Below are 17,766 nucleotides of genomic sequence, written 5' to 3'. Positions count from 1 at the left end.
AAGGAGATGTGTTTACAGAGCATGAAATTAACGTTTTTGAACAGAGGCAAATAATTGCTTACCACAGAGACTCTGGTAGCAGATTTGGAGCTTGAATGATTATTAGTAAGGTCAGATGGAGCGTGGAGGGGTGTCCACCTCCTAAGCAAAGTCATTCAGAACTTCTTAGCTGATTTGCTTATGCCAAAAGGTTTTAAGAAGTTGCAATGTTTGCACCTTGTTTGTCCCCTGTAAGGTACTTGGAATAACCTGGAAAGAACTTGTAATAACTGGTAGTAACCTTGTATGTCTGTATCCGTGGCATGGTTCCTTCAAGAATTGTTCTTGAATGAAAACTTATTTTTTGACTTTCAGAAGGTTGGAGAGAGTTTGTATTCTTGTTTTATTACTCTTGATTTATTATACAGTGATACTCGAGTGCTGGCAGGGTTTGTTGTTGTTGTTTTCAAAGGCTGCAGAAATGTCAGTGAAATAAGCCTTTGTCATGAGCAAAAAGGATCTCTGAAAGCTTTCTGTGGTCAGCAGATCAGTCTCAAAAGGGCCAGTAGATCTTGCATGGTGTTGGCTGACCTCAGCTGCTCTGGTCTGTGCTCTCAGTCATCAGGTCAGGGCTTTTTCTTGAGCAGCGATGGAAAAACCATTTCCAAAGAATGGTTATTGTCGAAATTAATTTGATTGATTCTTCATTTATAACACAGATCAAGTTTTGAACTTTAGTCTTTTATGGTAATAATACGAGTCTGTTACCACTAAATTGACTCTCTTCAGTCTCAGTTTGTTCAGCCTGCTTACTCCCCACTCAGCAGATATTCACATCTTTCAAAATGTTTAAAAAACAATGAGTTTAAAATAGATAGAATTTCTTCTAGAAAAAGTTTATCCTATTGCATTCTGCTGTGGCACAGAATTTGGGACGTCTGATCAATTTTATACGCAATGTCCAATCAAACTTGGAAGTGGAGGTGCTGCCTCAGTTGCAAATGGTGTTGAAGACTTGGAGCGCTCTGTTTTCAGAACATCCATGCTTCTGCAGGCAGAGGGAAATAAAAACATGATTAGTATTGCAAAAGCTGATCTGAAATACTGATCAGAAATCCTTTTCCAATCACGCATAACCCTGCATGTTACGCTCATGATTTTCACATTGCTTTTCTGCTGAACACAGAATCATAGAATGGCCTGGGTTGAAAAGGACCACAATGATCATCTAGTTTCAACCCCCCTGCTGTGTGCAGGATTGCCAACCACCAGACCAGGCTGCCCAGAGCCACATTACTCTTTGGAGGCGGTGAGAATTCTTGCTTGGTCTGTGCTGTGCTGAACAACTCTTACCATAACTCCTTTCCTGTAGCTGTCTGCATCTGAAAACAAGTGAAAGAGGCCTTGAGGAGGAACATCCAGTCACCAGAAGCAGCGTTTGAAGAAATCATTCTTGTTTATTGCCCAGGGTCTTTGTCCTGGACACATCTTCTGTTGTGGTTTAGGAAGCAGTGCTGTCAGAAGGTGATGTTGCCTGAAGTTGCCCAAGGTGCTGCTTCAGAGCTGTGCCTGTCCTGTCCTCTGCACACTGCTGAGCTTAGGGTGTTTTGCTTTCCACATGTTGTCTTCCTTGCACTAAACAGTGCAGACTTTCTGAATTCCGACTGATCTTAAGAGTAACAAAAACTGAACAGTAGATACACAACAACGTTACCAAGCCCAAACATCACCTGAATATTCTCTGGTACAACTGCCTTTGTGTTCTGGGAACACTTAATATCCAGTTTAAAGGGTGCACCTCGCTCCTTGCTCCCACTGAAGAAAAACAGGAAGGCTTGACAAAAGCTTAAACAGAAGTTTCCCTTGAAAATTCCTCCAAGCTGGTAAAACAGAGCACCGTGTTCTGTTCCTGTAAGCTGTGCTGCAGTACAGTTTCACCAGCACTGGTTTTGCCCTGAAGTGTTATAGCATAAATTTTCAGAGGACGTGAGGGAGGTCGTGCATACAATGAATTGCTCAGAGGCACCTTACCAAGACCTGCTAATAGCCTTCCCTCATTAAAACAGTCCTAGCAGAATGAACTTATTTTTTGCCTGTTTAATAAGCCTTGGTAGAAAAAAACACATAGGCAAATGTGAGATATTTATATTGGCCATTCTCTGGTGTACTTATGTATGACCATGTGTTTTATTTCTTTATTGATTTTTTTGTCAATGCTTAAGTGGTATTCTTTCAATATGAAGTGAAACTCATAAAAATGCTAGGTATAACGTGTTCAAGTCAGACTGCTTGCTTGATTCTGGTACAGCGAGCTACAAAACCTCTATTACAGAGAATGTCCTCCTATACAGCAATTTTTCTCAGTCCCATGGAGCTTCATTATGGCTAGGTCAGGCTATGTGCTGCAGAGAAGAGAATTTATATTTTGTTATAAGGCTAAGTCCTGTGCTGTCGTAACGATGCTGAAGGTCAATAAATGCTCCAAATAATTCAGTTTCTTTGGAATATAGTTCTGCTGTGCTGTAGATTTGGGAAAATTGAGAATATTGTGTTGTGTTTCTGTGATTCCTGCAGGATGCTCGTGAGGTTATTCTGCAGCTTTTACTTACTTTTAGCTTCCAGAGACCAGTTAGTGAAGACTTCCAGAGCTGGATGTTTTCAGTTTAAAGTCAAGGGAGAAGTATCCCTTAAGCCCCCTATGGTAAAATGAGACTCCTCAAAGTCTAATTAGCTTTTGGCCTGAGATGGCACATACTAATATCTCCTGTAGTAGAAAAGCCACTGCCATAATTCTGACTGTGCTGTGCTTTTAATCTCACGTTTCCCCATTTCTTTGCAACTGTCTGAAAAGAGGACTGTCTCTAATACCTTCTTTTCTAACTAGTCTTCTCTGCCCTGCTCAGTGCCCATACTTTTATGTACTTCTGTATATAGATGTGTCTGTAAATATCTCAGGAAGAGCTCTGCTTTTCTTCCAAAGTGTGGGGCAGATTCATACAGTCAGTGATCTGTCATCACCCAGAAATGACAAAACAGCTGCTTAAATGCTGCATAAGAAATGAGTCACATCTTGCATTTATACAGTTAATGCCTTTTTAGTCATCCTCTGAGTGGTATCCCAAATTTTTGATGTGTTCTTCTGTTTAGTCAGGACCACTTCTGGATTTTAATTCTGTTTTCCACTTAGCTGACAACATCAGATTTAATGAGCATGCTTGTTATTCCAATATTGCAATCAATAGGTAATCTTACAGAGCCTAAAAAGATTCTGGCAAAGCTAATTTTGATACATGACTGGTATGTTTTCATCAAAACATGTCGATTTTGATTACATCTGAGTAAATTCCAATTTGGATATTAGCAATAACAGGACTGTTGCCTACTCATGTTTGCATCACTCAGGGAAGTGATGCATCTCCTCCCTCCTGCCCGCACAGTCATCAATCGTCCCAAAAAGAAGCTGCTTGTTTCTTGATTTTTATCCTGATGCTGCCATAGTTAGTACCTGTTGGTGCTCTCTAAAGTGATTTGTCACCTTTTATACCCATACACAGTTTTTACATCTGTATCCTCAACTTCTCTTGTCCTTAATTCCCCAGTTATGCTTGTATTTTTCCATTTGTTGGATATCTCATCTGTCTTCCACAAGCACTTGGAGATGATAGCCCTCAGACTGTCAACAACCTTCTTCCTAGGCCCAACCAATTTATCTTGTGATTTCAAATTTGTTTCTTATTGTACCCTAACTGGTATACTGTGCCCTCCTTGCTGCCTTGCTTGGCATCTTGAGCACTCAGGTAATTTCATGCTGTATTGCAGCTTGCAGCTGTGTGTGTCAAGTGATGAATCATTGCCAGAGGGCATCTCTAGGAGGTACCAACATACCCACCTAGAATTTATCTAGCCTCTAGATTCATCATTTCAGTATAGATTACTTGATCCTTTCCTGGCCTTGGGTCAGCCTCTTCTCAGTCTAGGGTAGAGGTACGGAGAATGAAAGCCTTGGGACAGAGTCGAGATGTGTGATGGTCACAGTTTCACAACGTATTCAAGGAGTAGAAGCAGACCACTGGGGCAGCTTGTTTGGAGAGAAGTAGTAGACTTTGGAAATGTGACCAGGTGGCATGTATGGTGTACAGAGAAAGTGGGGAATTCTGCCAGTGCAGTGCAGAGGAGTGGTAAAAGAGTGACAGACACTGTCTTGCTGGGTACGTGTACTTGGCACTTCAGCACTGAACTGATGGGAAGTTGATATCCATTATTCTAAACTACTTCTAGGTGCCTAGAACTCCCCTTGTTATAACCTTCAACAGCCAGGTCATGGTGGTATTTATTCCTCACGTGTGTGATGTCTTTAGTCTTCGTACCCCATCACTGATGACTTCTGTTTCTAGAAGATGTTTGAAGACTGAAATTGGGGCATTTGTGCTCACGGCTCTACTTTCTCATTCAGGGTGGGTTAATGCAGCTTGTGTCTGGTCTCAAGGAGTGACTTATTCTTCCTTACAAGGAACTATTCATAAGAATGCTGTAACTGTGCACAGTTGACCAGCTACCCCACATTGTGGTATGCAGCTGGACTCCTTGCCATTGAGGGCAGTTATTCTGTTTACTGCCTTCTGCTTGAGGAGAACTTGGAGTTGCAAACAGAACACAAGTACGTCAAATGGTCTGACAGCATGAATGGGGAAACTGGAGGCAGGATGGCTCAAACGTTTCAGAGTAACAGAGGTGATCTCAGGAAGTCTGATTGTGAGAGGAGCATGATTAATTTTGGCATCGATCTATGCATTTTCTATTGCTAGATGCAATGTTCTCCTTGTTTGAACAGCAGTTAAATAACTCCTCGGGAAGAAGAGGCGTGTAAAATGTTTCCTTTTAGTGCTGATGTTTTCAGTTTAGCATAACGCTGTCAAGAAGCATCAATTCTGCCAGGAAGTTGATAGAGAATTTACTTCAAAGCTCCTAAAATATCTGAAAGGAAAACAGTGATTTTCCATTGCTGAAAAACAGCAAAATGGGGTTTTGCTCCATTGCTTCTAATTAAAAAGCCAGATTGAGGCTGATGTTAGCAATATGAACTAGGAGGCGAAACAACAGTGGATCATCACCTGAGGTAACAGTAATAAACGTGTTCAATTACAAGTAATGCTTTTTATAAACTACAGCTGTCACAATAAGGGTTACAAGAACTGAAGGGTACTGAGTGATGAGCATGGAAGATAAGACAGGAAAATGTGTGCACTTCTCTTAGCTTTATTGGAGTTAGTTGGAATTATTTTGTTCAAGTGATGTTTAAGTATTAAGTTAGCAAGTTGTTTTTCCTGGCAGCAGAAAACATGAAAAATAGTCTCTGAAAATGTCTGCAAGCCTCTCAATGTCTTGGGCTTGTAGTCCTTCTGGTCTTCATACTGATGTCAGTAGCAGGAAAGGTGAAAGAGGTGGATGGGTGACACAGAACCTTTTGAGGAGCAGTTTATTCTCTTACTGCAGCAGTGATCTGCTAAGAAGGACGAGTTGGCACTGGGAATTATTTCCTGTAGCACAGCTGAGTGCCACTTGTAGGTGTTAGAGCTCCTCCAGTACTGAGTCTGACTTTCTGGCAGATTACATCACTCCTGGTCAGATTTTGCCTCTTGCATGTTCCTTGTAGGAAAAATTTCTATAACTTATTCATCCCAATGACGGTTATAGACTTCTTTTTTCCTATTACCTTCCAAGGGCATCCACTTCTGTAGTGTGCCCTTGAGTTTTACTTCAGTGAGTTTGAGCATAAGCCCAACTTCCACAAGGAGGGGCAACCATCTGATCTCAGCTGTTCTGAAGCCTGCAGGTCTCTCATGCTTTTGGATACCTTGTAATGCTCTGCCTTCTTCCACGCAAAATCCAGATTGCTTCTTTTTATTGGTTTGAGCTATCACTCAGCAAGTTTTCAAACTGCCAAATCCAGCCTCATGTAAATATTTATAATGCATTCTCCTGTCTTAATGGTGGCTCCTGATTGCAAAATGCAAGGCATACTTGTAGCCTTGCTTATGCTCTAGAAAGCATCAAAGAGAGAGATCTGTGCACCATGGTTTCACCTTGATTTATCTACCTGATGGAGCACACTTAGACCTCTTTCCTTGGACATGCAGTGCATAGATTCTGTCCTGCCCTCACCTGGTGACTTGTTGGAGCTTTAGCAGCCATCTCTCTTCTTTCAGCCATTATACCAGAGTTTCCCAAGGTCTATCCAGGGACATTTCAATTGCAAATTTGTATATTGCGATAGCTCTTTCATCTTCTGCTATTACAAATGCTATAATTTTTGTAAACTGAGCAAAGTCCAATTTGTGGTCATGCATTTACCAGGCCCAACTACTTTGCAGCATGCGGCTTATGTGTAATTTTACATTTGCTGTCCAAATACTGTGAGTTTCACTTGTGCAGTATTTGTTGAGGATGGCACACTATGATGGTTGTGGTATATTTAATGAGATCAGAATTTCTGCAGGTACAGTGCATGGTGTGAATCTCTGCTAATAGTCAAAATATTTGGAAGTTGTGTTCATCTGAGCAGTCTTTGAATGACCTAATGTTCCTGTAATCTGACCAGCAGCTTATGGTCTGGGTGCAGGGAATACATGGAAATGATGGAATTAACAGCTCTTATATCCTGCATTTTTATTAAATCTTAATGCAGATTAGTCAGGTGTTTCTGCATATGCAGCACAACCCGTAAGTCTATGATAAGTCAGATTTCAGCAGCAGTGCTGTAAAGTATGTCCATACAGGAAATTGCTGCAGCTTGAGTGCCTTCTGCGATTAAATGGAGCGTGGATGTGCGCAGAGGTCTGGAGTCAGCTGTCCATTGATCTCCAGACCAGCTTGTTCATTCTTATTCCTGTGAATAAAATAAGGTTTACTGCATTTTAAACAACCTCTGATAGCACTGAATACTGCAGAAAACAGCGTGCAGCTCTGCAGAGCTTCTTCCAGCAGTTGCAATCCAAAGGGCTCTTGGGGACACACTGACGTACAGCATATGTGTTGGCTCCCTGGTGTGGAGTTCCCATGAAGCAGGAAGCAAAAAGAGGTGTTGGGAAGTCTTTAATCTCGTTCTGACTGATGGTTCAGAGATGATTTATCCATCTCCATACCTCACAAACTTGCTGTCAGAGCAGCTCATCACAGCAGTACCTCAGGCAATGTGACTAACAGTTGTTTCCTATCTCAATGGGAGGATAGCCCAGGGAGTAAACTCTTGTTTTTGGAATTTTACAGTGTGTTGCTATATGTTAACACAAGGTCAAAGAGCTGTGCCTGTCGCTTGAGGGGGAAAATGAGGTTTCTGATGCAGCTCAGTGCCTGTAGGAGCTTATCCCACAACTCGGAGCAGATTCCTGAGGCATGCTGCTACGTGGGAAACAGAACATTTCTGCAGATACCAAGGGCTTTAAATGCTGTAGTGAACGGAAAGGATGAGAAAGAGATTGCGGGCAAACTAAAGCAATGGGAACTGTTTTGAAGTCTAAAAATAATTCTGCTGGGTTTTTGGCAGCTGAAAGAATGGCCCGAGACTGAAGGTGCGCTGCATTCTCAGGTGTGCTGGAACCTGGGGAGGAATTCACTGTTTGCACTGACATTGGGAAGGCACTGTACGTGTGTGTGCCTGGATGGAGTCAGTCAGAGAGCAGGTTTAGAACAGCGAGTGCTGCAGAAGCATCACATTACTTGTAAAGCTAAGTGAAGAACAAGGTGTGAAGTGTTTGGCAGAGATAGGTGGCTGAGCTGGATGTCATATTGCCGTCCTTAGCTGATGTCTTCAGACTTTAATCATTTGATGAACCAGGATGCTTCTGCAGATAAAAGTTGCTTTGTGCTAAAGGATTTTCAGCAACTGAGGTCAAATGAAACTTAAATGAAGAAATGTAAAGGGGAGGCGTCATTCAGATCAACAAAGTTCTGTCCTAGCTCTCCATACGAAAGGCTTTTTGCATTAATAAGCACTGAGTCAGCTGGAACAGGGTAATGCTGAAGCAGTAGGCCATCTTGTCCACCAAAGGCACTGCACACCTGGCCTTCTGCGAGGGAAGCATTACTTTAACAGCTCTGCAAGCAGCTGCCAAGCATCCCTGGGCGTTCTGCAGAAAAGGCTCTGCTCTGTGTCCGTGTGCCCCACTTCATTCTGTGGTTCTGCTCCAGCTGTAGTCCTGATCCCTGACACAGGATAAGGACTGAACCAAGGGCACGTGCTGCATTCTTCCTTCCTGCAGGAGCCAAGCAAGTTATTTCCATGCCCTGAGGTGTGAGTGCCTCAAAGAACAGCCCAAGAATGAACGTACGAATCTCCATTTTACTGATGATGCTGGTGGGAGAGAAGAGCATGATGGCTAAACTGCGGGATCTTAGCATTATGCGGGGAATCTCTAGGTCTGATTCAGACCTGCTGCTTGGATCTGAGTCACGACACAGCTGTGCAGACATACTTCTCTTTGTCTTTTAAAGCATTTAATCTTTCCCCATGATGTGCTGCCATTTAGTTCTGCGTTGCCTTTTAACGGTTCCTGAAACGTTGAGCGAATGGATTATATTAATGTAGCTCTTAAATTTTTGATGAACTGAAATAGCTTAAGAAATTAACCTTTTGAAAACACTCGAATGGAATGCAGGACAGGCTTTTAGTAGCTTTCTTTTCCTAGTAGTATGCCATCTCCTATTCCAGTAAATGAAGAGCTGTGACTAACCAAGGTCGTGCTTAGCTTCCTGACCTAGAAAGCGTACCTCGAGCTGATGGTTGAGATATTTTTCTTTTTTATGAGAAAATCTCGGTTATTTTCATGCTAGTACAGAGAATGGAGGCTGCACGGTGCTGAGGCCAGGTGTTCCTTACTCCAGCTTTGCTGGAACACAATCATGGTAGGCTGCACACAAGGTGCGTGTTCTTCTCTTGCGCAGCGCCCCTAGAAGGATGGTCTGCTTTGCCCATATTAATTGCAACTTGCTTCTTCTGTAGCTTTTGCCAGCAGATTGGAAACAATCATGTGTTGGCACTGCAAAATGTTTGGAGTGCTGCAGAGAAGAAGGTTTTTTCAGCTGTTGTGAGTAGAGGAGACAGTGCTGAGGAACATCTTAAACGTTATCCCCCTTTTCTTACTCATGTAGTTTAAGGACAACCTTCTGGGAAGTGAGATATTCTCTCTTCTGGCCTTCGGAAGCTAAATGTGTATCAGCTGAGAGGTGGAAATCCCACCTTTGTATGTGTATCCTGCCAACTGTGGTTTGAAATAGCCAGCTGTTGTCAGCAGTGCTTATAGGGGTTACAGTCAAAATTGACCTCTTACAGTGAGTTTGTCTGTTCAGGATTTTCTGACCCAGCTCTAGATAGCCCACAGGCATGTCACTTACCTCTGCCTTTGACTGCAGCTTCCTTTAATAAAGGAATGGCTTAAATTTGCCCTCCCTTTCCCTGTTGTTTTCCTCATCTTCAGCAGCTTGCTGTAGGATGCGACAGCGAGATTTACTCACTGAGGTACAGGGATAAACAAAGAGACCTGAGGTGAAAAAATGCCATCATCTCTGAAGATCGTAGCTCCTTGATTAAAAAAAAATAATAATAAAAAAAAATTTAAAAAGTAACAAGCAACAAAATAAATGTTTGAACAGGGTTTGAAATCTGTACAGCGTTGTGATGAGCTGCGTGCACTTCAGCGAATCTTTTTTCCTCTAGTATATAAAGCTCTTGGCTTACATCTCCATCTACTCTTCTCTTATTCTGGCTGGAGCCAGGCACACTAAATAGTGATTAAAGGAAAGATTAAAATTCCATTTTTGTTTGGCGTTTGAACACTGATCGATTCCTTTGGTGGCACGTTAAGTAACAGCATGGTAGACGACAGAAGGGGCTTATTAACAGCAATCTGTCTAAATCCATTTCCAATGTATTGCTTAATATGCCTTTCTACTTTAATTCATTTTCACTTTTTGAAAAAACGGAGTGAAAGCAGGCAGGAGATTAGTTTAAGATATTGCTGGAGAAGTAATCACTTGTGTGGTAAACAACTTCCAGTTTTGAAGAAAAAGTGAATGTGTTTGAGCTGAAACAGAAGTTATGGGCTTGCTGTAGGACTTAATGGATGAAATTCAATGGCCTGTGCACTCAGATAGCTTTAATAGCTGATTGTAATAAAGCTTTCAGGCTTTGAAATCTCCTTTCTGCTTTGCTGTTAACAACTGACCACTTCAAAAACAAACAGATTTTTGCAAAATGAGAAGTGAAAGCAGAGCAAAATGGAAAATGGCAAAGTCTGTAGCCTGGCACTTCTGTTTGCTGAGCTGCTTTATATGGACAGAAATGCAGATGCTTAATGTCAATTCACCCTCACCGTAAATAACAGATAACCACAATGTTCGAACAACAGCCGTTGAATTTCATAGCAAAAATGTGGGTAAGGAGGGGATTGTGCTGATGGGTTTTGGACAAAAGTGCTGTGCCTTCTGCTGTGCAATTCAAATTTATGGGTAATGAGGATAAAAGTGAGAAATGACACAAACTGCAGCACTACAGGTAAGATAAAGCTTTCCACAAATGAGCTGCTTGTTAAATAGTGAAGGCAAAAGTCAGTCCTAGAAACCTGGCTGTGTTTTGCACATTGCTTGGATATCTCAGTCTAGAGCTTCTGCTGAAAGGATATCATCAAGTTATTTCATTTGCATAAATGAGTCAAATCCCTGCAGCATCCCTGAAGAAAGCCACTAAAAGAGGAAACATTCTGCTCTGTATGTGCTGTGTCTGGATGTCTAGAGCTCAGACATGTAAAATAAAGCTTCCAAAAAAGCACCAATGTCAGCAAAGTGCCCATTGTGGCTGCTGGGGGACTTGGAGTTTAACGTGCGTGCATTCCCTGTGACAGTGGCATGCTGCTTGTGCTCTTACAGCTGCTCTGCTAAGAGCAGTGACGTGGGCACAGCAGTTGCAGTCCAGGGGATGGCAGATGTTTGTCATTTGCTCTTTTTTCAGTAGTCTGTTTAAGTTTATTTAGTTTTGTGTGATTTTAGCAAGAGATGCTACGTTAACCACAACTGCTTCAAGTACATGTTCCCTTCAGGGCTGCTCTGATGGTGAGTGCTGGGAGGTCTACTGGAGCAAAGACACAGGCATTCATCACTGCAGGCTTCTCAAGTCCCGTGTTTTAATAATGACTTGCCAAACCAATGTGTTAGAAGTTTGCTTACCAGTGATACTGATGAAAGAAATATTCTAAATCCATAGCACTTAGCTGAGTTGTATTGCATTTAGTGCAGCACTTCTCAATTGGATTGATTCATGCTACTTGTCTGCCCAAGGCCAAAACAGCTCCAGAACACAGTCTGCCTGACCATCTGCAGTATGTCTGTCCTGAAAGGTTTAAAAGGTACTCATGGAAAGATATGCTGATACAAAGATTAGTGTTGTTTACATGTGTGACTCTTCTGTCTGGCTTCGCTTGTACAGGGCAGGAAGGCTGTATGCACCAGAGGCTGAAGAGCAGGAGGTGAGGCATGCTGTGTAGATCACTTTTACTTCCCTGGTGCTGATATGTAGAACTGTAAGTCAGTAGGGAGAGCCCAGTAATAGTCTCTGTGCAGGACTTAGGGATAAATAACTCATAATCTGTCTCTCGTGCAAAATAGAGGCCAAGCTCTCACAGAATGGCTGTGCGCTGAGGATTATTTAGTGGGGATGAAAAATTAGAACCAGCTCTGGTGGACCAGACAAATGGATTGCTGAACTGTTGCAGGACAGCTGCTTCATTGAGCTGAAAATTTGATATGCTTTATACCAAAAAGAACCAGGCTGCCTCTCCTCCTGTCATGCTGCTCTGTCACAGTTGTCACCCAGACCTGCTCACAATCGCTAGCGTTAGCCAGCATTCATTGCTTCTGGGAATATGGGGTTGGAGCACCTTCTTGAGCTCTGAACAGGAGGCAGTGGCTTTATGTTGCACTAGGTGAGGTTCAAGTTAGACGATAGGAAAAACCTCTTGTCCAGCAGAGTGGTGGTGCAGTGGCACAGGCTGATCAGGGAGGTGATGGAGTCGCTGTCTCTGGAGGTGTTCAACAACTGTAGAGATGTGGCATTGAGGGATGTGGTTATGGGCATAGTAGAGGTGGATTGGGGTTGGTCTTGGTGATCTTAGTGATGTTTTCCAATCTTAATGATTCTGTTATCAGAAGAGGAAGTTTGCTTTGCTCTCCCCTTGTTCATCACGTGACACAAATAGAAGTTCCTTAATAGTTGTTGACATTGAGAAGTAGCTGAGTGACTCCTTGTTGGCTGAGTGCCCCTCAGCTCTCCTGCAGGGGAACTAAATCTGAATTGCAGACAGCAGGAAGGGGAATACTCTGAGTATCTGTATTAATTAATTGATATGTGTAGCTGAGTGTCTGCTTTCATGAATGAAACTTGACTTCTGCCAGGTCTGCAAAATGTCTTGCCAGATAAGTTGAGCAACTGACTATAAATCATCATATGATCCTACATTGAAAAAAATCTAGATTTTAAGTCTCTTGCATGGAAAATAAAATACCAAGTAAGTTCTAATAGTTCATAGGGCATCTCTCAATCAGATCGAGCTCTGTTACTCATAGACCTCTCATTTATTACCCTTAGTCTGATGATACCATCAGCACAGCTCATGCTGTTGGTGCACTTCCTCTGCTAAGAATTACCACCCATAAAGAAGTACCCAGAACAGAGCAGACACCTGTGTTCAGCCCCTGTAGTTTATGCTGAAATCTTACCTTAAACCTGTCTTCACTGGTGGTTTTGTAAGCTAATACACAGGGTGCTGAGCTGGAGTGGAAGAAGTGCTAGCAACCATGGGAAGGGGTGCTCCTATGGGGATAGTCCATTAAGCCTCTACAGCAGGGCTCCTCAGAGCTCAGCAGTCAGACTGCAGTGAGGTGAGCTCTGTGTGTCTGAAGCCTTACACCTTGAAACAGAAAGGAGATGTCCAGACACCCTACTTTCCCATGAGAAACTTAGACATAGAAGTAGTTTGCAATTTAACTCTGAAAGCAAATGAAATCTGTGCATTAAATGCCAAAGACATCTGATAACCCTGCAAGGTTACTGTGCCAACTGCTGCTTGGACGGATGGTGGTTTAGTTGGATTGATCTGTTAGAGGGAGACCTGCATCCTCGTGCCTGTGAGCAGTGCCTGGCTCTCGCTTTTTCTTTCTGGGAAGTTGTAATGTGTGGAGCTTACTTTGCAGTTCCAGAGTATTTTAAAGGTTAAAAAAAAAAAAAAAAACAAACACAAAGACCCAACAGTTTTATGTAACTACTTCCTCAGAGAAGATGCTACAAATGACTTGTATCTGTGCTTAGCAGCATATTGTAACGTAATTGAAAACCCATTCTCAGAGATTTTCTTTTTTTTAGCCTTAAACTCTATTTAACATGCATATATTTCCCTTGGTTTGGGATGTCTGTCTTAGAGAGAGATTGTGATTTTTCTTTCCACACACAATCGTCTGCTTGGTTCTGAATTCACCCCATTTTTCATTTGCCAACTCGTTCCCAAAACACCCATTGCTTTTGAATTTCAGGAACAACATCATGAAAAGAGCAGCTCTAATTGCTTTTAGCTCAGGCTCATGCCTCGTGTAAAATTTGCTTTTAAGTTGAGCAGCAAGAGTCCTAATAAATGACCTTTTAAATCTTATTTTGATTTTATTCAGGTATAGTCGTGTGCTCATTAATAATGATCCTGCAATAGGTCACCCATTAAAGCTTTATTGTTAATTAAATAGGAAGTAAGATGTATTAGATGTTTTCGGAATGAAAATGGGAGTTTTTAATAGATTCTCTGATTAAGAATACTGGTCTGCATACATGATAGTGCACAAGAAAAAAAAACACCTGCTTAACAGCTATAGATAAAGTACTGTTCTGAGGCATGCAAAGCTTGCTTTCTGCATCTTCCCATTTGGGTTAAAAATGATTTGCTTCAAGTCTGACCTCAAGGGAGATCCATAGTTTCCCCTTACAGGAAGGGAGAGGCTGTTAATAGAAGGGTTTCATTGGTTTTTGTGGTTTTGTAATATATCCAGTCTTCTCTTTAAAAGGCACTGCACATGAGACAAAAGAAAGACCTTTACTTGGGTGACGGACAAAGGAAAAAGGACTGGCATAATAAGGAAGCTATAAGGAGGGACCTTGAGCGTGTGGGTATGTAAGATCACTACACATATTTTAATACAAATCATAAATTAATTGGACTTTATTTGCTAGACTGAGTGCGGATTGGTATGTTGAACTTCAGAGTTGAGATGATGTTGGCATGATGCAGCAGTTATTGTTGGTTAATCTCAGTTAAAGCCTTCTCCGCCAACTCCAAAATAATCATTATGAGGTGAAAGGATGTTAGTAACATCCTGGCGTTTTTAGAATAAGTGCAGAATTGATTTTTAAAAGCTGACTAAAAATCATGGGATTCCAAACCTGGGATATTCAGAAGAGAAAAGGGGTGAGGAAAATGCTGTAGATCATAACATTCAACTTCTATTCTGTAATTCTGGGTTTTATCTTCTACCTTATAAAAGGGTCCATTTTGTATGTTGCATCCTTACACTGATGTCTGCAAGGGCTCTGCCTCCTCTGTACAAGAACTCAGCTTTGTTAAATATACACATCCATCTGTGCTGGAAAAAAAAAAGCAACACTGATGAGGTATTTAAACCATATGTATTCTTCCTGCTGTGGAAAAAAAAGAAATACTCTGAAGATCCTTCCTGGCGTTGCTGTAGCCCCTTCATCTGTTTCTGATCCCAGAAGGAAGACTTTAACTTGTACGGTTTTGCACAGCTGAGGTTAACCCAGTGCTGAATATGGCATACAGCACAAAACTAAGGGAGAAATTTTCAAAGGGCTCTAAGATAACTGCTGTCCTTTTGATACACGGGTTAGCCTGTAGCCTGTTAAATGCCAATTAATAGTAACAGTGTGTGTTTACTTTGTCTGTCTATAGGAAATGGAGAACAGGGAAAACCTTACCCGATGACAGATGCAGAGCGAGTGGACCAGGCATACAGGGAAAATGGCTTTAATATCTTCGTGAGCGATAAAATTTCTCTGAATCGTTCCCTTCCAGACATCAGACATCCAAAGTGAGTATACAGTTTGCATTTCCAGAGGTGGAAGTTTACAAGCCCTAATTTACTACGTCTGCAGTGTGCTGGGCTTTTATGTAGTTTTGTTTGTCCAACGCAAGCCTTTCACAGCCAGGGTGCTGTTGGCACTGCTGTCTCATTCATAAAGAACAGTAATTGCAGTGGGAAATGGAGGTGACAAATCAGTTTAAAAATAGTAAAAATAAATAAAAATCCCAGAATCACAGAGTTGTAGGGGTTGGAAGTGACTTCTAGAGATCATTGAGAGCAGGCCCATAAAGCAGATGAGATCTCTTACAATTCCAAAATACTAAACATTACCAAAAACTTGCAGCCCTGCACTGAAGGAACCTTGAACTTAAGTAGGATGCATGTATTTCCATGTTCATCTCTTCTAACATGACAGCTTAGTTCCTGAGTCTACTGACATGGCCAACAATTTTTAGCAACTAATAAGATAGAACTGTTTCTCTCTGCAACAGAAACTGATGTAGATGTCTGACTTGTTTGACAAATGCCCTAAATGTAGTTGGATGATGGCTTTGTCAGTAAACTCTGTGTGGTTCTTACATTTGCCAGTAGCTGGAAATAACCATGAAATTTTTAGGAGCAAAACAAGACCTGAGTAGCTCTACTCAACTACCAGTGAAGAAAGGACGTTAATTTTTGTACATATCTTCCTCATAAAACTTAACCAGAGTTTGTATAAAGCAGTTCTAGTTGAATACTGACCTTTGAGATCACCTGTTTAATCCTTGTTGATGCGAAGCTGAGATGTATTTTAAACTGTGCACACTTTTTAATCAGAAAGCCTCGTTAGATGTGTGGATGAAAGCTAGTTTTGAATTCAGCAACCTGAATTCGACGTCTGCTTTACTCATGAAGTACCATTTCCAAAAATAAGGTTTTAAAATTCATTAGGGCATTCAAGAGATCACCTCTTCAGCTGTCGCAGTGAACCAACCAAATCCTGTAGCTTGACCTTTCTCAATGCATGCCCACAGACTGGAGGAGCAAGCATAACTCCATGAACGCTTCAGGCACGCAGCTGAAATGTTCAAACATACGGATTGATCAGATGAAGATGCTTTTGGTCAGCTTATATTCAAATTCTGGGAAATAGTTTGAGATTGCTAACCTAAGCTGTGCCTGGCTGCCATTTAAGGGGGCTGCCATGGTTCTGAGGATTTAAGCTGTAGACAATGCAGTATTTCCTCACCTGAAGATTAATAAATTAATTAACGTTCCCCAGTGCTTCACAGAGTTGCTGATTCCTCATTGCTAATTCTACTATTAAAACTTTTTTAAAATCTGAAACTTCTGACTGTAGTCCCCAGTTAAAATTAATAAGTGAAGTGTCTGAGTCACCAACAACTTAAGCTGTGATTAATGGCACTGCTGCAGCTGGTTCTGCTTGATGTTTGACACATCCTTTCCCCCAGTGTGGTGAGTTATAATTGCAGAGGTCTCAAGATGAGGATAAACAGCATGTATGTAATGGATGCTAGGATTAGCTGGGCAGGGAATGGGGTTGCATTTAATGGAGATCTGCAGTAAAGGAATTCACAGCTGAGAAGGTCTGTTTATTCCCTGCCCATTAAAAAAAGATACACTTGAAACGTTTTGTTTCATATTATTTGGGAGCTTGATGAGGGCAATTTATTATGAAGTTTAGCTGAGGTAAAGTCCATAAAGAACGCTATAGAAAGACACCAGCTGTGCTGCAGAGCACTTATTTCACCTTCCTTTTTATGTTTGGTAGGAAAAAATGGAAACTTTGAAGTTCAGATATGTGCCTGCAGATAGAGGAGAATATAAGCACAAGGTGAACTGGGGCAATAATGTTTCCCTTCAGTGCCTTTGGGGTTTTTAATATTCAGTACTAATTTTGCAGGTTTTGTAAAAACAGTTGTGGATATGATAGCTTGAGAGAAACTCTTTAATAGTTAAACTGAATAGATAAAGTTTCTACTTGCTAAAGTTGGAGAATGAGAATTGCAGTTTAGGAAGGGTTAGAAGAGAACTGGGGGACCTTGTTTCATGTTGTCACAAAATTGTAGCTAGCAGCTACCTCCGAAGAAGGTTGATTGCATTGCCAGGGGCTGGATGAAAGCAGTCCATGCAGCTTTATTTTGCATACTGAATCTGTGCATTGCAGCCGTAGCCTGCAAGCTCTTGGCAGCTCCCCAAGACAATTCATTAGACCCATAATAAGCTACTGTCCTTTCATGCAGGCATCACAGTCGCTTCCTGTAACCACAGATTTACTGAGTTTGTGTAACATAGGTGTATCCTTCTTCATTCCCTGGGAAAGGCACCCAGGAGAAAGCTTCCACTGCCAGAGCTGCTTTTGTTCCTATCTGCCCTTCCTGGAATGGGGAGGGGATTGCCTGCATGCAAGTGCTCTGCTGTGCGTGTGCTAAAAGCCTGGTCTGCAAAGCTGTAGTGCATGCTGTGCAACAGGCGGTGCTGTGGCAGGGCAGGGAATAGAGCATGGCCTCCCTTTTCTGCTAGCCACCATGCTAGCATTACCATTTAAGTGCTAAAAATCTCAGTTCGTGCTCTCAGCACTGTCTGTTTTGCACTGAACATGTGGGGTAATTTTAACTGCAGTTGTTCATCAAATGGCCTTGTACCTCACCTGTTCAG

General features: G+C 41.8%; 1 protein-coding gene across 1 annotated transcript in view; it reads left to right on the top strand.

Moving 5' to 3' along the window:
* The window catches only part of GALNT10 (polypeptide N-acetylgalactosaminyltransferase 10), a gene marked incomplete at both ends in the record, with an annotated part of 76,632 nt that overhangs the window by 26,089 nt on the left and 32,777 nt on the right, over positions 1-17,766 (top strand). Inside the window, 2 exons of the mRNA XM_079542597.1 lie at positions 14,080-14,176; positions 14,976-15,114. Coding sequence (XP_079398723.1) covers positions 14,080-14,176; positions 14,976-15,114 — 236 coding nt within the window. The remainder of the gene's footprint in view (positions 1-14,079; positions 14,177-14,975; positions 15,115-17,766) is intronic.

The sequence above is a fragment of the Tetrao urogallus genome, assembly GCF_951394365.1.
Source record: "Tetrao urogallus genome assembly, chromosome: 14".
NCBI lineage: Eukaryota > Metazoa > Chordata > Aves > Galliformes > Phasianidae > Tetrao > Tetrao urogallus.
The sequence above is the reverse complement of the archived record's forward strand: the minus strand, read 5'-3'. Positions and strand labels throughout refer to the sequence as shown.